At 41.2% G+C, this 22,427-nt stretch overlaps 1 protein-coding gene across 9 annotated transcripts in view; it reads left to right on the forward strand.

The window, feature by feature from the left end:
• Nucleotides 1-2,373: 2,373 nt before the first annotated feature.
• kmt2cb (lysine (K)-specific methyltransferase 2Cb) overlaps nt 2,374-22,427 on the forward strand; it is a 100,310-nt gene continuing 80,256 nt past the window's right edge. For 7 of the 9 annotated variants that reach the window (XM_086080179.1, XM_086080217.1, XM_086080198.1 and 4 more), the window contains exons 1-2: nt 2,374-3,089; nt 9,827-10,018. In XM_086080179.1, coding sequence (XP_085936305.1) covers nt 9,828-10,018 — 191 coding nt within the window. In that variant the 5' untranslated portion in view covers nt 2,374-3,089; nt 9,827. Of the gene's footprint in view, nt 3,090-6,096; nt 6,681-9,826; nt 10,019-22,427 lie in introns of all 9 variants that reach the window. The other 2 variants (XM_086080189.1, XM_086080250.1) reach the window with 2 other exon arrangements.

Consider the following 22,427-nt stretch of genomic DNA (forward strand, 5'->3'; position numbering starts at 1 on the left):
GTTGTAGTATGTTACTCTTTTATGTGGTTGTATTTTACAGTATTATAATCAAATTGTCATTAAATCATTGCCTGTAAAGTTAACAAAGGTTTTATGATATTGACAGTCTGAACCGGAAACAAATTCATTCACTACAGCCTACAATATTCATTGTTTTGAAATGACGACAACTTGTGAGTCAACCAGAACAGACTGTATTCCAATTTGGGTAATTCTAGAAGATCTATATTTTAGGTGAGACGCTTTGGCTACAAAACCGCCACTGATGTACATGTTGGCTAACTTTCAGACTGGTATGCAGAATGTTACTAAAAAAATACACGTGGAACGTCACGTTTGTTTTGTTAAATTGATTCAATTTTTAAGGTATTGTGCCATACTTTCTTCTGTATAAAACAATAGTGTAAAAAAACAAAAAACCTAAGGTGAATATAAGTGAATTCAAATTTGCTTTAATTTTTAAGAACAGGTGTCAAACACAAGACACGAGGGCTGGATCCGTCCAGCCTGCGAATGCTTGCCACCATGTTTCCATCATTAAAATGACAATCAAATGAAAGTGCAATTATACAATATGAAGGGCTATTGTTTGGGTTCCCCCACAAAACATATTAGGGAAGGACAGGTCACAGAAAGTATTAACAGCTACAACTTTTCTTTTTCTCTATTTTCTGGCAGCCTCTCACAGGTCAGTCTTGGTAATATGACACACACCTGTTTTAGGGAAGGAAACTGGGGATTGTTACTGCAAATATACTATAATTATGCAGTGCTAGTGATACCAACGAGGCTACTAGATAGACCACACACAATAAGAGCCATAGAACAAACTTGCCTTTTTTTCCAAGACATCTATGGGGTCTCTCAAATTTTTAAAAATCAATTTAGATGTTAGTTACAAAGCAGTGTGTACCCCGCTCAAGTCTACGGGTGGTAACCTGATGAGAAGCAGTCTAACTCCACAGATTTGATGAGCGACATGGTTACGTCATCAGAGAGAGCAGAACTGGTCAGACACCGCCACCTAGTGGTGAGATACAGAACCTGGTGGTACTGCTGTCAAAAGAACCTTAGGCCAGGCCGGCGGACTTCGAATTAAATATTGTTGATTAAATTACATTTCCGAAAACATGCGAGTAGGTTTAATGAAGACTAAGTATGGTGTAGGTCTGAATGCGAGTATGATTGCTTGTCTACAGTTCATTGTCGAACAACCCAGGGTGTAACAATTTCAATCCAGCACTGTCTCGGGTTTAATATACTGTAATATGTTTTAGTCAATGAAAGCCATATAAACACCGTAAAATAACACATGCTTTCTACAGCATTAAAGTCAAAAGAAGTGTTATCATATCAAATCAAGTTTGATGTTAATCTTCACCACAAAGTAGGCATAACAATAGCTATATTGCGATCAGATTGTAAGAATTTACCCCCCACCCCCAGCCGATTAAATATCTGTGTTTGTTCATTCCATGGTGTCCAAAAGGGGGCGCTCGCGGTCCAAGGAAGAGGTGCCAATGTTTCCCCTTCCATTTAAAATAAATAAAGCCCCCCACTACCCCTCAATGTAGCGTATTTAGACTAAAAACCGTGTTCCAACTGTTTGAAACGACCCGGGGACATTGTGCACATTAATACACAGCACCCTACGCGTTTTGCATTTTATGTATATTCACTAGAAGTCGAACCCCGAGGGCCTTTCAGAAATTTAACCCTTGCGTTACAGCCCGTGTGCTTGTTTGTTGGTCACTTCTGCAAAACACGGAACACAATTGGCAAATGTGGCAGCCAGCGTGGGTTTCTTTGAATGATAAAAGAGGAAGAGACATGTTAGCCAGCGCAGTTCACAATTATTATGCGACGTGGTTTATGCGTGTGTCGTGAACCTTCTCGGAGCCACCCGAATGAGCCCGGAACAACCACTTCTCGTGTTAAACTCCACCCGTCCTAGTCCATTAGAATGTACCTGAGAGAGTTACTAAGAGGCCGTTTGGGAGAATTTAAAATCGGTCGTTGGGATAATTTGCATTACGCACTGTTCTCAACACGCTCCCTTCCAGCCCGGCGTGACTCCAGGCGCCATAATTTCCGGCGTGCCCGCCATTATTTTATTTACTAAATGCCGATATCCTTCCGCCGGGTCAGAGAGTATTTTTGAAGAAATTGGCATCTGTTTTTAAGGGGTGTTTTTGTTCCCGTCTCCTATCGACGTTGTTTCGAATTTGCTACGTTCGTGCAACATCTATTCCTCGATGTTAGCTTCAACGCGGAAATCATTTTACGCACGGTGTTAGGTGGATCTACTTTTTGAGCAGCCAAGAAGGGGCCGTGCTTCGGTGCCACTTATCATTAGCCATGGCCACAGTTACAGCCTGGACCGAGGCGCAAGCATCAACTTAATTTTGCGATATTTCACCACCGTTTCGCAGTTAATTCCTCGCGGGAGCCAACGCGGAGGTCCCATCGAGCTCATGTTTATTCGTTCATGTGCGGCGAGGCGCCTGTTACTGCGTGGCAGGGTGGCTGCGAGCGTCTCGTAACTGGCCGCTGGGTCCCACAGCTTGTCGCAGCTGAAGAAAATAGAACCAGTTGCCAACCGAGCCGTCGGCGACCCCCCTCCGTCGCCTGGCGCCTCGCTGCGGATCCGAACGCCGTCATGGAGCGTTGACTCTGGATTTCTGGGGTGCTTTTCCGAAGGTTGAATGCGAGACATTTCTGGCAGCAGACTTGGGTGGCTAACACCAAGTAGCTACATATCCCCAACTCGTGCGACGACAGCTGTCATTGGAGAAAGGAAAGTGATCCCCCCCTCCACTCCTCCCAAATGCGTGTGCAAGGGAAGCGCTTTTCTGACGGATTGAAAGCAGCGCTCCTTGCATCAAATGGGCAAAGTTGGGAATAACCTTGCGGCGCTGGAATATAACGATACGCGCGATGCGTTTTTGAGAGCTGCGCTTCATCGGAGAGAGGCTAGCTAGCTTAATTAGCTCGCTAGCTAGCTAGCTGGTTGATCAAACATTGACGTTTCATCCTCCCAGCAATTCTGGACATGAAGAGGATACTTCACTATTCTTAGGGGCTGGAAGGTAAGGCGAATAATTTTCTTTTTTTTTCTTTTTTAAATATATTATTGTTTGCAGCAGCTCGAACCAACAACATCCATTTGATGTCGGGGGGTAGGGGGGGGGGGTCGCCTCCGTGACTCGGACTATTCAACGAAACATTCTATCGAACGAATATATCACGTAACACTATATTTAAATGGAAGTTGTTGTAGCACCATCGAAACATTCACACACTAAGGGTGCTCGTTTGATTCGTGTGCAATGCGAGCTCAAGCCACGCCATTATGTAAGCATCTTCTCCACTTGTGTGGCATTGTAGTTCACCAACACAGTTGCGTTTCATTCAGTAGACCTAGCCTTTGTGTGTGTGCGTGTGCGTGTGCGTGTGTGTTGGACACAGATGCTCATCGTCGCCTGGGAAGTTGGCTCATAGGCTGCCTGGTTATCATCATCATCTGACTGATGTAACGTAGCTTTCTGTGAGAATGCTGCATCAAATGAAGACATTGATGACCGTTCACTTTAACTCGTAGCAAGTAATTGCACATTAACGTGTTTGCTCAGTCCAATACTCAATACTCCTCCCAGAACCAAGTGGAATAAGTACTTTTAGTACCATTAACTCATATGCTTTCTATTTTCCGTTGCTGTTAGACACAACAGGCGTGCGTGCGTGCGTGCGTGTGTGTGTGTGCGTGTGTGTGTGCGTGCAAGTGCTTTGTGTCCAAGCTGGAGTTAACAAAAGCTCACGTTTGTATGTGTACACTGGAGCCCGTGGTGGTAGTCGTGACTACCCTGTGGGCTCACCTCAGATGCTCCCATGTTGGGTGTCATCGCCGTCAGATGAGCTGAGCCACGGTCCACTTTTGCCAAAAGTAGGGGTGCACCGATCGATCGGCCTGCCAATTTCCTTAATTTTGGAAGATCGGTGATTGGCCGATCCCTTAAAAATAAACTGATCTTTTCCACCAATCTCATCTCCCTCCTCAGAGGTCTGAAAAAGTCAGCCACTGATGACTAATAGGATTTTTATTTGAGAGATCTACTTCATGTGCAGTTAAAACAACGCATTGCATTATTTCACCGATATTGTTCAATGTTTTCCAATAAAACAAGATTGGAACACTGAAGGTATTTGTTGCTTGTAATGAAAAAAATCGGTATCGGCAAAAATCGGGATCGGCAGGTCAGACTTTTTAAAAGATTGGGGATCGGTGATCGACCAGAAAATTGTGATCGTGCACCCCGAGCCAAAAGTGTCCGTACCCAACTAAGTGCCAGAGAAGTGTCTCTTATTCTTTAAACTGTAGATGTTGGCAGTAAATTGAAGCATCAAAGGAACACTGAAAATAACGCCCTAAAATTACAATGTCTCGAAGGTCATCATGTCGCAAGGAAATGCTATGTGAATACATTTGTGGCTATAAATGATGTGGTGAACCCGCTATTTTTCGCAGACACACACGCAGTAGTAAATACTTTTAAGCCCATTCAAAAAACAGGTGTTAATCAAACATTGAATGTATAAACCATATAGGAAATATTGTACGAGCTGTAGCCTGTGCCTTTAAAAGGCGTGGTCTGGTGGCATGGACCACTTTGAAGAACTGTAGTTGTGATTTATCTATATTTTCTGCTATACAATTACAGCATTGCGATTGCAAGTTAATATGCTAGATATTTTTTCCTGGTCCTCTTCCCATGTATTTTTTTTTTTTTTTTTAACAAAACAGTCAATAAATCAATCTCTACTACAATAGACAATATCAGATTTATTGTACATAAATGCTTGGTCTTGTAGGTTAGGCTTATTGTAAAATAAAGGCGAAGGAACGATCTGTTAAGACGAAAAACAATTTATGTACCTCAATTAGAGTTGCTGACTTAGAAAACACTTTGACCTGCAGTCTTTTAAGCGTTCTCTAGTCTGCATCACAAAATTCTACAACATGTGTGGCGTAAACATAAGTCAGTAAATCATAAATAGATATAAAAAAGTAAATAAATCAGACAAAAATAATGCAAACAAATCCACATGTGTTTCACTTGAGCCTGTCATTTTTCATGAAAAAAAAATGGAAGTTTGTTGCTGAAAAAATCTGAACTTCAATGAGAATTCCCACAGAAACGTGAACGCAACAGTCTGAGATCAGCAACCACACTCTCTGGCCATATATTAATTGGATAATATGTGATTAAATATTTGTCTAAGAATACTTACTTATGGTTTATGATTAGGGATGTTCGATACCACTTTTTTCAAAGCCATACCATTGCCGATACAGATGCCACCAGTACATATTCAAAAAAACAACACAAAAAGCAAGGACATTTCATTTTAAAGAAAGACCTGCATATGCCGATGTCGCATCTTCCCTTAAAATTGCATGAAATTAATAGGAATTTTCTATTTTTCTAATTTCTAGTTCCTGATCGTAACTCGGCCACAAAAGGGCTGCGATAATGGTATCAGCCTCCGCTGCAAGTACCGCTTCCTTAAAAATAAGGCTGGTATCGGTACTCGTAATCTTTATGATAAAAAATAAAAAAAACACAACAAAGTCTTTGTTTTCATCTGACAAACAGACAAACATTTTTGCAATCACATTAAATTGTTCATACAGCTGGAGTTGTTGACGTGTCAAAGTATTTATTTGTTTTAAAATTAATCCAAGGCCCACCACACACAGAGTGGCACTGCCGACCCCGACTAAAATGTTGCGCAGTGTGCTGGGTTGTGCAACTACTTAAGTTACAAATAACACACTTCATTATGTGGCGCCTCAAAATGCTGTTCCTGATTAAAAATGACCAGGGATCGCAGATTTTCAGTTGCAGTGTATTGTTGTGTGTGAGGGTCACTTGCCAGGTAGAAGCGTGAGATGTTTTGCTTGCAATTGTCCGTTGCGCAGTCTCGCGAGGCCACGTCACTTGGTGGGCAGTGTGATTTGAAAGTGCCTCATGCCAAGAAAAATAAGTTTATTCCAGTAATTATATTATTTTCCTCTTCTTTTTTTTTTCCCCCCAGCACAGCCTGGATACTCCTTCGTATAACAGTGTCCTTCTAATGACTTATTTCTGGTGTTATTGGACCACCATCTGCCTGAAGAGCCTGTAGGCATCCTGAGACCAGTCAGACACAAGCGAAGAAGAGACGAGGCAGTCAGATGGTGTCAGCTGCCGTAAAAGATTTGACGTCTTCTCGAGTAGTATTTGTGCCAGAAGTGTTTGGAATGAGAAAACGCTGCCTGGTTATTGGACCACAAATCTCAGCTAAGACCAAATAATTCTAATTAGTACAAACATCAATGAATACACCTTCACAAATACCTACCTAGGGTTTGTCCCTGAATTTAGCCATTAAGAGTCACGGACTGAAAATTAACAAATGATGGCTTTTGTTGGTAAATTCTACAAAGTTTCATTGAAATCAGTTGAGTAGTTTTGCATGTCTCACAAACAAATGTTCAAATGTGTCTGACAGCAATCAAACATCATGAGCCTTACCTTCATAAAGGAAAACGTTGGGTATTGGCGCTCGCTGGAGTGACGAGGTGTTCGTGTTGTGGCCTGGGACTGTCTGCTGTCGTAACATTACGAAGCACAAGAACGGTAATACAGATTGCTTCGCGTTACATGTCCACAAGAAGCGTGCCACTTTTTAGTGGTGAGCTTGGCAAGATGCGAGTTGACACAACAGACCCGGTGTCAATCAGGTGCGCTGCATACAAATGCAGTTTTAGTGATCACATGATCACATTTTGTGAAATTGCAATTTCGATCAGAAAGTCATTCATACCCAGTGGTGATTTCCCAATGAGAACACCGTGTTGGAAGTCTTACCATTTTGAGTAACGGCAAAAAACGAAACAAAAAAACACTGAAACGTTGAACAGGCGGCTGTGTTCATTCAAAAGTCAAAGGGAAACTAAAGTCAAATTAAGTTTAACTACAAAGGTTACATTCATCCTGAAATTTCACTCCAAAGCACAGTATGCACAACTGAGTTCTGTGTTTGTTCAGAGACATAAGGTGGGTTTCCATCCACCTATTTGTATTCAAATTTTCAAGAATTGCGAAAAAGAAACGGCAGAAATTCGAGAGAAAAAAAAGGCCCAAAATTCGCACACACAAAATTGAAGCTTGGAGGGGGTAGTTTTTGAAGCGTATCGAAAAAAGGAGAATGCACATTTTGGCAATGGGAACAGGTTTTGCGAATAAGCGACTACAAGACCGGATATACGTCGCACGTTTTGACTGATACTCCATCACACGCACGTTTGTAGTCACAATAAATGGCGGATGATAAAGTAAGATATGTTTGGGGAGACGAAGAATTACGATTATTTTTATAATTAATAAATAATGAATGCAATTTTCGATGGCTTTATTAACTCTTTGACTGCCAGACGTTTTCAGAAAAGGGATGCCGCCAGTGCCAGCCGATTTAAGCATTTTGACTGATTTTCAAGGTCCACAGAAAATGTTCTGTTTGGACTATGGAAACACACGTACTACCAAATGAAAGATTGGACTTTCATCTTTCATCAGAAAAAAAGAGTTTGTTTCTACCTTATTCCGTTCTTTAGTAATCAACAATAGAAAATGGTTAGTTTGACCCAATTTCGCCCGTGTTGGACCAAAATACGGAGAAATCAAGCTTTTAGTGAAACGATATTATTTCATGCATTCTAGTGAATTTGACACTTCTTTTTGTCCATGAATGATGCCACAAACACCTAAATAGTGCTTTACTTCTATAAAACACTACCACCAAGAATGAAAAAGTGTTTTTTGATAGCAAAATACGTTTATTTACATTCAACAGTGTAACAATTTGACAACAATTTGGCAAACTATTTACAAATGTGTGCAACTGTGGTGCTATTTACAAATATGTGGATGTTTCAACGACAGTTTTTCTTTTTGTAACACTCTCCTGCGTGCAAGGAGACGCAACAGCATTTGCACAAGATTGCCTCTTCGCGTGCGCCACTTTCTTGCCGGCCGTTTTTTTCCGGGGAATAGCAAGTATATACTGCAGTGTGTGTCAAGTCTAATATCAGGATCATGCTACGGTTACGTTACGGTGGTGTTACGTCTCGCTTCCCCGTGTCCTTCAGTTGCTATACCGGGTGGTAGGAGATCCATTTTATCCACTCCATTCATGGTGGCATCGTAGTCCAGAAACAGTGTCTTCTCCGTGATCAGACTGTACCCGCTCCTCCGATGAATATGCATTGGACTCGGGGTACTCTTCATTGTCCGATCGAATGTCCGCTTGTGCAGCTCCGCGTTTTCCGGCCTTAGCAGCGCTAGCCGCGCTAGCCGCGCTAGCCGCGCTTTGCCGGTGGGGCTTACTACGTGTTCATAACAGTCACGTTGGCGTAGAGTCATCTTCATCATCATCATCAATCTGCATTGGTCGATGCCAACTCTCCATCGCCCGATCGAATGTCCGATTGTGTAGAAGTACCCGGCCGGCTATTGTGCGCGTTTTCCGGCCTTAGCAGCGCTAGCCGCGCTAGCCGCGCTTAGCCGTGAGGCTTACTACGTGTTCATAACAGTCACGCCAAAGCTTCCAACTTTGGCGTAGAGCTCGTTGTCATCATCATCGTTGACATCAATGCGCTTTTTAGTATTGATTGATGCTTTCCGTCTTTGAAAAAAATGCTCAAGCTGAGCTGCTTGTAACCGGTTGCTTGGTCAAGCCATTGTGGCTTGGATCAGCCATTGTCTCCTCAACACTCTAGCTCCGCCTCACGTCTTCTACTGACGCCCACGGTGGGCGGCCCATCCAACCTTGTGCAAAGAGAGTCATCGCTGCCCTCTAGGGGCCAAAACGAGTCTTTGACTAATCAGATCAGCCTGATTCTTTCAGCACAGCTGCCCAAGGCTTTCCTGCACCCGTTTTTGAAAAAAAAAAAAAAAAACATAGGGGACGTCTTTTAACGTCCTCGGCGCCCTTCCCTAGGTTTATGCTAAACGTTTTATAACGTTTATGGCAGTCAAAGAGTTAACATCAGCTCTCAATGTAACGACACACTTCACTTACATGCGGGAGGAAAGCCAACAAGACTAACTACTTTCGTTCAGTCCGTCAAAACTAGCGTTCCCACCTGGAACTCTCCATTGTCCCAAAGTTCCGTCACTACATCGTCATCTCGCGGCGCATATTCGCAATAGAAGAGCGGATGGAAACGAGCATAAGTCGCATGTCCGTTTTGCGCATTTTTTACAAAATTTGCATAAACATTTCCAAACATTTGGATGGAAACCTGACTATAGTTTCAACATTAACTGCAAGAGAGCATTGGAACTATCTTTAAAAAGTATGACATTGTCATGAAGTAGTCTTGTGAGGTTGTAATTGGACAGAGACTATGTGAATGCATAATTTACAGTAGAGGGAAACTGAGTGGCCGACTGGCTGTAGTATGAAAACATATTTTGCTGTATGATATATGGGATTTTCATCCAGCGTAATTTTGCCAAAATCCACCCTTAACTATATAGACGTCACCGCCTACGTGAACAAAACACCAGATGAGGGAAAAGTAAATTTTCTGGCAGAACTGGTGGTCAATTTTGCAGTGTAGGTGCCAAAGCGCTCCTTATATTTAGTGCATTCTCTCTAAAATGTAGTTAGCAATGTAGAATCAAAGGAAGTAGGGGGAAAAATGCATACTGATGGGAACAGTTCTGAGTGGAATGCCTCTGAAAATGTGACACCAAGATAGCATCTTTGTTTGTGTCAGAATGTCATCAGAGGAACAGACTGTGGAACCCTCTGACCAGGGACCCTCACCACCCTCCAGCTGTGCAGAGGCAACATCCACAGGGAGTCCCGCTCAAGCCGACAAGCGACCACGTGGCAGGCCACGCAAGGATGCTGCTGCCGCCTGCCTACCCCAGGCGCAACTCTCAGCCTCCTCTAAGAACAGAAAAAAGTATGTTTTGGTTTGATGTAAAGACATCTTTTTTCAAGTTTCATGTTTGACTGAGTGTCTTAGACCTGTTTTTAATTGGATGCTTCCTTACAGTCTCAGTGTGACACAGGAGGGCATGTTTTGGCCCTCACATGTATTTCTCCAGAAATCAAAAATGACTTGAGAGTTTTTCCTGAAACTTTGTGGAGGGGTGTAGAAATTTGGTACAGACCAGGGGTTAAAGTTCTCCGTCGTGGGGACTGATTTCCATCATTTTGAAAACGAGACAGGGGTGTACCCCATAAACAAGTCCCCATGGGGACCGTACGTTTGTTGTTTAAGATCTCATCGCTAAACTGACATTGCTTTCACGCATTGAATTTATTAATACCACCTTAAAAAATATTGTAAAAGTTTTGAATTTTAATATATGGGTGAGGTCTTAAATTTCATGCTGTGTGTACCTTCTCCGCGGAGAAGCAGCAAGCCATATTAGGAGAAGTTGGCAGAACTGTCTGTCCCTAGAGTGCAGGGTGGCATTGCGGACGGGACATGTCGAGAGTCCAGTCCTCCACACACTACTCGGCCAATTTTAATGTAGGAGGGGAAAGAGGATGTTTTAATCGCTATTCACTGTTTGGAACTTACTCACTGAAGAAAAGGAAAAAGTTTGAACTGTCAGCATGCTGCGGCGTCCTGCTACGGAGGAGCTAATTGCTAACACCGCTACATGCTAACGTCAGTTCCACCTTCTTTACATATTACGCACCGATGTACTATTTAAACACCATATTAACTCTTTGACTGCCAGACGTTTTCAGAAAAGGGATGCCGTCAGTGCCAGCCGATTTAAGCATTTTGACTGATCTTTCAAGGTCCACAGAAAATGTTCTGTTTGGACTATGGAAACACACGTACTACCAAATGAAAGACTGGACTTTCATCTTTCATCAGAAAAAAAAGTTTGTTTCTACCTTATTCCGTTCTTTAGTAATCAACAATAGAAAATTGTTAGTTTCACCCGATTTCGCTTGTTTTGAACTCAAATACGGAGAAATCAAGCTTTTAGTGAAACGATATTATTTCATGCATTCTAGTGAATTTTACACTTCTTTTTGTCCATGAATGATGCCACAAACACCTAAATAGTGCTTTACTTCTATAAAACACTACCACCAAGAATAAAAAAGTGTTTTTTGATAGCAAAATACGTTTATTTACATTCAACAGTGTAACAATTTGACAACAATTTGGCAAACTATTTACAAATGTGTGCAACTGTGGTGCTATTTACAAATATGTGGATGTTTCAACGAGTTTTTCTTTTTGTTTTTTCTCCCCTGCGTGCAAGGAGACGCAACCGCATTTGCACAACAGATTGCCTCTTCGCGTGCAAAAGCTCCACTTTCTTGCAGGCCGTTTTTTCCGGGGAATAGCAAGTATATACTGCAGTGTGTGTTGCCATAAAGTCTAATATCAGGATATTTGTTACGGTTACATTACGGTGGTGTTACGTCTGGCTTCCTCATGTCCTTCAGTTGCTATACCGAGTGGTAGATGTTCTGATCCATCTTATCCACTCCATTCATGGTGGCATCGTAGTCCAGAACCAGTGTCTTCTCCGTGATCAGACTGTACCCGCTCCTCCGATGAATATGCATTGGACTCGGGGTACTCTTCATTGTCCGACAAAATGTCCGCATGTGAAAGCTCCGGCGTTAGCAGAGCTAGCCGGTGATGCTTTATGACGTGAGAATAAAGGCCGCGTCCAACTGTGGCGTCCAACTGTGGCGTCATCCTCGGGATTCACCATCACCATCATCATCAATCTGCATTGGTCGATGCCAACTCTCCATCGCCCGATCGAATGTCCGATTGTGTAGAAGTACCCGGTCGGTTATTGTGCGCGTTTTCCGGCCTTAGCAGCGCTAGCCGCGCTTGCCGCGCTTAGCCGCGCTTAGCCGGTGAGGCTTACTACGTAAGCGATCATAACAGTCGCGTCAAGGCTTCCAACTTTGGCGTCAAGCTCTGAGTCATCATCATCGTCGACATCAATGTGCTTTTTAGTATTGATCGATGCTTTCCGTCTTTGAAAAAAATGCTCAAGCGTGAGCTGCTTGCAACCGGTTGCTTGGTCAGCCATTGTGGCTTATTCAGCCATTGTCTCCTCAACACTCTAGCTCCGCCTCACGTCTTCTACTGACGCCCACGGTGGGCGGCCCATCCAACCTTGTGCAAAGAGCGTCATCGCTGCCATCTAGGGGCCAAAACGAGTTTTATACTAACCAGATCTGCCTGATACTTTCAGCACAGCTGCCCAAGGCTTTCCTGCACCCGTTTCCAAAAAAAAACAAAAAAAACATAGTGAACGTCTTTTAACGTCCTCGGCGCCCTTCCCTAGGTTTATGCTAAACGTTTTATAACGTTTATGGCGGTCAAAGAGTTAACAAGAAAAATGTAAAAACTAGCGACTAGGATAAAAGTTCGTTTTGCGGTTGATGTAACGCATCGTCATCGTCGTCGTAGCGTAATTAGGTCATAATTACGGCGTGTGCGTCTTTGTGCGAGATGAAGGCAAGGTTATTTGGGTGTGAATCTGCTAACATATGACGTACCGGCAACAACTGCTACGGAGAACGCAAATCTACTTTCCTCATAGGCTAAACAAATAATCCATGTACAGATCACCACCCATCCGCGACTGTCTGTCTGTCTATCCATCTATCTATCCATCTAAATAAATAGGTGTCAATTACACATAGATTTTCGTTATTCGCTGTCCTGGCCGGTCTCTACCCTTGCAAATAGTTGGGGTCCACTGTTACTGTCCAAGTTACATTATTTTAATAGTATGGCGATTGGATTACGTTAAAAACAAAAATTTAACAAGAAACTGAACAGAAGAATACAATTTAAAAGTAAGCCTCCCAAACCTGCTTATATAGCATAACATGTCCATGTATAGATCGATATTGTATTATACATTGATACTGTCTTTTAAATCTGCTTGATTTTTATCTCTCAAAATGCATGTTTTTAAGTATGTATTAAGTATTTTAATTTTTTTGCATTCCTAATTACCCTCCTAGAGCGGTCGTATACTTGTCACATTTTTCATCCCTGATTAATGCCTAACTATTATTATTTAAAAATAATCAGTGTGTGTGCCCTACTGCCCTGCAAAATGTATCTGAATTGACAGCAGTCAATTTAAACATAAAAAAAAAAAATCTAAATATATATTTTTTTGCTTTAACCCTTTGCTTTAACACAATTTTTATTTATTTTTTGTTTGTTTGTTTGTTTGTTTTTGGGGGGGGGGTACGTGGGGCCCCTTACATGTAAGCAAGTTCTCACAAGGGGCGTTGTGTACAAATAGCAGGGACTTGATCAACCAAAACTTAGTCAGTAGCACCCCCTTGAAATTATGAAAATAAAATATAGCCCTAAATGGTGGTTTATCAAAGTGACACAATATTTGGTGGACATTTATTAAAGTCTCTATTGGAGCAGTGCATTGAAACAGCTGATTTGGGTGAATTCTAAGGTTTGTAACTTGACAAATTTGCTTGTAAAATAGCAAAGTGATTTCACCCCCATCATTCCTCTTGATATGTCAGCTTTTATAGATTGATAGAAAGCCCACATTGTTTACATATTTGCATTTTTTTCCATTTAATGCATTGATGGACTTCTTTCTGTGTGAGTATGAAATGTCCGAATGCATTTGAATGCATCGCACGTCTCGCAAGAGACGTCAATGTTTACATTCCATTAGCGGCTAACTGCTAACGCCGGAGACTTGTGCCAGCTGTATCATAAAATGACGGTGCAATTAAATAGCGGTTTCTTGTTGTCCTTAATTAGCGATTGAATATGATTTCGGGATGGCAGTGTATTGATCTTGGCCGTCGAGAGTTGCTCCACCACACGGGGGGAAAAGAAACGGCCACAGAATACCGTGGACCGTAACAATGAGTCAAGTTAGAAGACGCGCCACCGTGTGCTTCGAGGGCCCATTTCAAAATTAAAGCGCACCAATACCAACCCTAATGCATTGACGTCCGTGTATTAGTTGGTAGCCATTTATTTTAGTTGGCTTTCAGCAACGCGTGGTGGCTATCTTGACTCGTCCTCGCACTTCATCCGAACGAGTTAAGGCTCAAAGATCCGTTAGACACTAATAATTAAAATGTGCACTTGCGAACGGAACGGATTATTTTATTATTATTATTATTATTATTATAACCAGCAAACACTGTTAAGTTGAGCATTAGTGGTAAATTGGTCACAAAGTCAGCCCTGCTGTCTGGTTGTGTTTTTCACTATCTGTCAGGTGAAACATTGCGTGGATACTCTCTTCTCCAGTCCCCTACTGCTTTAATTGGACATTTGAAGGCGCGGCAGCTAAGATTTAGGAATGGCGGGGTGCCGCCGCTGAACGAATAGAACGGAATCGCTGGCTCAGGTTAAATCGTTAGCCCAGTGTGAAATTGCAAAGAAGTTTTTAACATGTTCAAATTTTGATGGCAACAAGAAAAGCTGTTTACGAGCATAAAAATAGTTTGCGAGGGTCTGTATAGCATCCACTATAATATGCTACTGCAACAGGCTGGGCGCCAGGGAGATAGCCTGCGCCTGCACGTCCATCTTGCTCATCCCGCAGTCCTGAGTGAGGTTCTCACAATGGTGCGCACACCATCTAGAGGGAGATTATAGCGCCATCGTTTGCAAAGGGGGCGGAGTACAGACCGGTGGTGGTGGAGAAGCTAGTGTGCACAGTAAAGACCCGCTCAGCTCAGAACAAGGAAGGAACTGACTAACAAGCGCACCCTGTTATCTGCTGGGGGTGTAGACAACTTGGTCATCTGCTGTGGCGCTGCAAAAATGTGAGAGAGCAGCAGAAAAATTGGAGAGGGTCTGTATGGACTGGATGACGCGGACCCGTTCGGTTGATGACTGGGGACATGCACGCCTCTGACATGTCTGTTGAGCTGTGTGGTCTTGATAGAGATGGGGAAGCTCTATCATGTTCACATGCAGGTTTGGGATGCCATGTTGGACACTGGTTCTTCAGTCATGATTGTGAGGCTGGACATTCTTCCAGTGGGAGATAATCTAGAAGGTTTTGAGCCATGATTTTAGGGCTTTATACAAGGCAGGACAGTGTAATATCTGTAACTCTCTAGTGTTGGCTGTTAGTCGGGCCTGATGATTGGTGGCTGTGACATCAGCAAAGATGAAAGTGAAAAGGGACATTTCCTCTTGAATTTGGCTCAAGTTAGAGTGTGCGCGTGTGTGTTTTTGTATGGCGTGCCTGGGCTGGGCATGAGTTGTAGCAGTTAGCAGCTCTATTAATTGCATATGCATTCTGTTACTCCTCATGCTAATAAAGCGACTGAATAAGCGAAGTAAGTGTGCATTACGTTTGCGCATGCGTCACAATCAAGTAAAAAAAAAAAAAAAAAACTTGCTATCAAACAAAGCCATTATTTGGATGGTGGCGAATGAAATGCTGAAAGTAAACGGCTTTCAGCCATAAGTGACAAAACAACAGGTGCACATGGTGCCATTTTTAACTGTCCTACTCCTAATGGAGTTTATAGGCAAAAAAACACCATTGCCAAAGCTCGAGAAGACGGAAGTGTACGTTCGTAAACCTCCGTTTCACTCTTCCCAATTTTCAGACAGAAAAGAAAGATCTAAACATAAAAGAGGCTAAAATGGATAATTTCTTTAACACATTTATTTTGTCAATATCCTGAAACCAAGGGTACATGTGGAAGCATCACAAAGCTTGCTAGCGGACGTACGTATAACCAAACTAATGTCATTTAAGAACCTGCTTTTAGCCCCAATTGACCCTTACAGTGAAGAAAGATCCTACCCGTCTCTTGATCGCATCCCGGTGTTGTGTCCTCGATCCAACTCCAGGTGAAGTGCACACATTCGGACAAATATTAAGCTATTAAATAAGCTTAAATGTAGTGTCCCGGCAGAGGACCACTAACGGTCCTCACGGTGTCAGTAACGACACGCTATGCACGTTTAAAATAGAATATATAAAACATCAACTTTCCAACGGGGGAAATGGTCCAAATCAGCACTTCCCCCGTTAGACTCTATTAGTTTTCAATGAAAAGTTGGTAGCAGGCTACCAGCAGGCTTACCCATAATGCACTGTGCTGCCGAGATGCGCACTTCGCTTATTGCATCAGCGACGGTTGTGGGCTATACTAAATTAGTTAACAACATGCACCTTTCTGTTCTGCAATAGACAAATAAATGTTGAATAAATCCCAACAATGGATATTCTGTCTTTCTCTGTCTGTCTCTTTCCTCCTGGCTCGGTGCCATCGCTCCAACATTAATCTAGGTGAGTCTGTAGTAACGTAGGTCTGTTTGGATTGGAAACATGCAGGCATAGATGTTCATGCCCTTATTCTGTATGTTGTTTTGACACCGAATTAACACTGGTAGTTTATTAATTTGTTCAAGCTCTATTATATGTACTGTGTAAACGCATATTCTACCTAACATATGCCGTGTAGAGTGTACCCATTGTACACATCTAATGGATAATGTGTCAATGCAGCTCCATAGTTGGGTGGGGTGGGTGGTTTTGGAGGGGGGTCATTTGTATTAAAGCAGTGTTTCCCACACCATGTTAATACTTGGGCGGGCCACCCAAGTAAATTGGCCACCACCCAAGAAGTTTTCAAGAAAATTAATAAAACATTTTTTTTTAAATAAATAAAAAACGTGTCTGGACAGGATATACCGCATGTTCGCTGTCAAGCACTTCTGGATCGTGAGGCTAGAGGAGATGTAGTAACAGGACTGAGACCCACCTCCTGTCCAACCCGCCTCCCATCCCCACCGCCGGAGTCCACGTACCCAAGTAGATTTCAAATCTGTGGGAAACACTATAAAGATATGGTCCAAGTAAAAGTAGTAATTATCTGAAGGTTTATACTGAGGTGTAACACTGATGGTAATTTGTTTTAGCCTCTCTATGGCTTTTGACATTATATTAGCATTAACCTAGCAGACTTCAAAATTATGTAGTCATATGAGGCTCGAAAATGACCTCGTGAATGACAGAAAAGCAAAGAGCAACAGAGTGCTCACTCGAAGTGGCCTGGCTCATCGGTAAGCTCAAGAAACCATTTCATAATGCATGATAATTTTGCTAAAAGGAAAATAACCACTTTTAACTTTTGAGATGTACATGAACATTTGAACTCCCAAGACACGATTCACCTTTTAGTGAAAGTTGATTGTTTTTATTTTGTTCAATACTAAGCAAGAATCAGTGTGATACTGAAAATAAATGTTTTTGTGCCTTCCAGTAACTCCTTTATACTGTACAGTTTACCTAAGCCCCAAACTACATAAGAACAGTAAAAAATAAAAATTAAAATAAAAAAAAGACACGCACGCGCTCCCATTACATTTCTAATTGAGAACCCTTAATGTAGAGTAGAGATCAATAAATAAATACAACCTATAAAAATATGTTTACCAATCTCCAGCCAGTAACATCGCACATGCTAACATATGACTTGGTGGCGTCTCATCGAATAAATGAAGAGTAACATTTCATTTTGATCTGTCTTTCGTGTCATTAATGAAACGTACAGCCAGGGTTGGGGAATCCAGGTCCACTGAACACTGAAACAGTTTGGCTTTAGCCACAGGTGTTTCTACTCAACAGGAAGAGACAAGCTTGTTTACCTGCTAGTAGCATCTGATGCTAAAACCAATCTGTGCCAGGGTTTTTACTTTCTGGACCTGGATTCCCCAACTCTGGATATGCATATACGCTTATGACTAGGAGTTGGGAGTCTTTGGACACCTCAAGATAAAAATATTTTTTATAAAATGATCATTGATCCAAAATTTATGTATATTGATGCACTTTTTTACAACACTTTTCTATTTATCTCACAAAGTATTAATCACCCAAAAAAAAAAAAAAACATGGTTCAGATCAGATTTGAATCACGGACCAGATAATTTTTTGGCTCAGCAAAAAAAAAAAAAAGAGATATAGAACTTTGTCTTCTTTTTATATTATAAAACACTGTTCCCATTAAAATAACAAGATTCAACTTAAATTGTCAAATATGTCCATTTAGAATGTAGGAACACAAGCCATATTTGACATTTTTAGATTAATGTTTAGATTTTTTAGGAAAAAATGATTTATAAAGAAAATGAGGATGACGTTCTAATTATCTTTTATTTTTTTTAAAGAAAAAAAAAGACCAATTAACATGATTTCGGGATGGCGACGAGTTGATGTTGGCTTGTAATGGCAATTAAAAACTATGATAAGGCAAGCTGAAATCAAACTAGACGTCAGCCGGTCACGCCACCATACTGGCCAACTTCAAAATAAAAGTGTACAAAAGGCTATTGCATGGCATCAATGTATTCTTTCTTGAGCTTTATTTTGAAGTTAGCATTTGTTCAGGCAACATGTTACGTTATTGAATGTTTTTATCTTATTTTACAAATCACAGCTGCAGCGCACTGACATCAAATAAACTGTTGCTTTTAATTTGAGGTGCTCGACTTAATTAAGAACTCGTTTCACTCGTACAAAATACTCTCATACATGCTACTTACTCGAGGAGTTGTTTTCTCTGCCATCTATAGTGAATGTGGACTGATTTTGCTGCCGTCACGTGACGCAGCTTTTTGGATCTCACGGCGAGTTTGCCATGTTTGTTTTCATTTGCGCGCGCTGTGTGCGCTTCCCAAAGTGTCCCGATGACGAAGAAGGGTACAACGCTTCTGTGTTCCGTAATATTTTGAACCTTTTGCATACCTTCATTAACGTATTTTAATAATCGAAATGTGGACGTTTGTGGCTCGATTCAGACTTGCCCATGTCTGAATCGCGATGCAACTAAGAATCGGAAGTTTCCCCCATCCCTACTTATGACGTTAATATAATCCCAAAATATTTTTTAATAATATTTTCAGACTATGATTATCACGTTGCGTAGACATGCCTGGACATACATTTTGTTGACAGTCATTCACGTTTTTGGGACATTAAGTGATGTATTATTATTTTTTGTCTACGAGGCAACTATGAGCGCCCAACCATACGACATAAATAGAATTAAAAAAATTGCAAGTTTATTTCTAATATTTTCAAAGTATGATTATCATATGCCTACACATGACCACATAAATATTGGTGAGAATCCATCAGGATTTTCATACATTATGCCACCGTAATGGACCAGTTGTACATTACACGGGTTGATCACCTTCGTCAGTCACTTCCGCAGTAAATTTCTTCTTTTTTTTTTCCCTCTCTCGAAGGAAGAATATGAAATCTGAGATGGTTAGGAGTGTCATCTAAATTATGGCAATACTTAACGCCATGCGGCATTTTTAATAGCACAATAGACCAGTAAACAAGTCCAAAATTAACAGTGCCTTGTTACCGCATGCAAACATGGCACAGTGATGACGTGGACTGGACACAAACATGTAACGTAGAGGTATGTCTATATTTTTATACTTAATCAGCTTAAAGCTTTTTTTTCAGGGAATCCAATGCCATTGGTATTTACATTTGTAATTTTCATACGCACTGCCTAAAAGAACGAAGGAAAAGGAATTTGGAATGGTGTTCCTTTAAAAAAAAAAAACAAGGTCAGACAAAAAAAAAAACTTGGACTTAAATTAAATATTCCTTTGTTTTTCTTACTATCACACTGTTTAACAGTGAGATTCATTGAGGCAAAATTAAAAGCTTTGAAAACAAATGTTTCAATTAACTCATTCACTCGCAGCCATTTTCACTTCGCTCCTGGCTGGTTTACTGGATTTTGACTGATTTTGACTGATTTGGCAAGGCCCACAAAATATTGTGTTCTATTGCTATAAAAACATGGTACATACCAAAAGAAAGATTAGAGTCTCTTCTTTCATCAGGAAAATATAAATAAATATAAAATATTTCTATGTGTTTCCATTTTGCAGCAATTAGCATTAGAATAGAGCTAAGTTTAATCAATATTCACAAACATGTTGAAAACATTTGGAACAAGCTTGTTGCAACATGGCCTTAGCATTAGAATATAGCTAAGTTTAATCATTATTTGCAAATCTGTTTAGAACTGTGGGTAAATGAGCTTTGTTGCAACATGGCCCTGGTTGATCTCTTATACTCTGTTGCCACCTTCTGGCCGTTTTTGTAATTACTACCATTGCTTCACCAGTTCTCTGCAGTTCAGAGGCAGCATCAAAGCCTTCTGTATGGTCTAGCATTAAAAATAAATAAAATAATCCTCATTAAAACGTATAAATACGTCTTTGGGATACTTACATTTAAAATAGATCGAATTTACAGTAATTTCTGGACTATAAGCCGCTACTTTTTTCACTAGCATTCGACCCTGCTGCTAATACAAAGGTGCGGCTTATCCATCAGATCACAAGGTGGCGCATTATAAAGGTAGAGCAAGAGCGTCAGGCAGAGCAAAACAAACCAAGAGAGCAAAAATACAGTAGGAAAGACAGAACGGGAGCGAGACAATTTGCTCCTTTTATTATGGAAAAGAAAGTAGCGGGAACCCGGTGCGGTAACATTAAAACACCTGCGGCTTAAAGTCGGGTGCGGCGTATATGTGTAACAAACTAGAGTATTCCCCAAATTTAGCTAGCGTGGCTTTGTCAGGTGCACCTTATGGTCCAGAAATTACTGTATACATTTTTGGGAGCAAATGAATTAAGGTCTAAATTGAAATATACGCTAATCTTCTATTTTGGCTTCATATTTTTATAACAGGCTTCAGAGGAGTCAGTACTTCATCTGTCATGAACCAATCGCATGTCACCGGGATTTACATCAGACATATGTCGCTTGTCAAATGTCAAATCTTACTACTTAGTTGTCTGAGACACAGACATGTCAAACGGTTCTTGGTTGTTTGTAAAAATGTATTCATTTGCCCACGCTCCATCTGCTTACCAGTCCATTCCATAACTACGTGCCATGTTTTCCAGGCAGCACGCTGCTAGCTGGGACTACTTACCACAGCATTATTTTCACCTCCCCCCTGCACCCCCTCTCTTGCTGTGGTGGGACTGGGAGAGCAGGAGGAGGGGGGATGGCTAGATGAAAAGTCGCACAGCCGATTTCTGCATGGCTCTCTGCCTCTGGCTTGCACTGAAGATGTCATTATAACAGGAATAATACATATATTTCAAACGAACACAAGGCTGTAAATAAAATGTTCGCCTATTCCTCTGCAGTTGTGCACAAGTGTCGTATTTAATCATGACGTGCATCAAAAAATGTACTATTTCTTTGTTTTTTGGTGAAAGATAAGTTTGAGATGAATTACTAATGCTTGATTTAAATTGCAATAGGGGTTGCAGAACTAAGTTTTTTTTTGTTTTTGTTTTATGATGAGATTTGAGTTGACTAGTCACTGATGATGTCATTGATATATATTTTTAAAGTGCTATTATTTATAGTTATCTTTATATATTCTACCTCTCTGACAATGAACATCTTATATAACAAATTATACATGTTAGAACACAAGCGCATCGAGGTGGGGTGGATGAAGGCTCTCATTGGTCATGCCACTGGGATGGCCATGTAAGGCTTGCACAACTTGGCCAATTGGGGGTAACCTGTTGCCGTTCGGGCCCGCCACAGCGGCGGGTCTTCATTGTGGCAATTTGCCTTGTTTGCATATAATCCCAATCCTCTTCATGGCCGTTGTGTCCTTCCACTACGATAGTGAGTGTCATATTATGTCGCAAGGGATTCAAACAGATGGCAAGGTGTATTTCACAAAGCAAACTTTTATTCACAGCCAACCGCAACACTCCATATCTGTTCATCATTGGCATAAACACCCTGTAGCTGGTTGTCAGTTCTTCAAAATAAAAGCCTGCGGTACAACAACATGATTGCTCCAGTTTGGGCTGCAAAACTGGTGAAAATCCTCCTGCATGAGCCTAGGTTTTTAGAAGACATTTAACGGCGGGGCGCCCCGCTCTCGATCAATGGGGAAGCGACGCTCCAAACAAAACATGTCGATAAACAATGTGTCATGCAATTCACATTTGTTTTTTCCCCACTGAATTTCCAAAACAGACGGATGAAACAATCAATCAATTAAATCTTTATTTTTATAGCACCTTTCACACTTTGAAAGCAACACAAGGTGCTTCACAAAAAAAGAAAGACAACAAAAATTACAAACACAAACCGATTCCCTCCCTCCCCCTGTAATATGTGGTTCCCTGGAATGCGCCACACAAAGTAGGTGCGGTAAAAAAAAAAAAATCATAAATATATAAAGCATGGCTGCAGATGAAATTGAAAATGCATGCTAATATCATTTTCCTGAATAAAAAACAAACAATGAGTTTGAGTGAAAAAACC

The sequence above is a fragment of the Leptonotus elevatus genome, chromosome 1 (genome assembly GCF_054856555.1).
Source record: "Leptonotus elevatus isolate MCC_2025b chromosome 1, RoL_Lele_1.0, whole genome shotgun sequence".
Taxonomy (NCBI): Eukaryota; Metazoa; Chordata; class Actinopteri; order Syngnathiformes; family Syngnathidae; genus Leptonotus; species Leptonotus elevatus.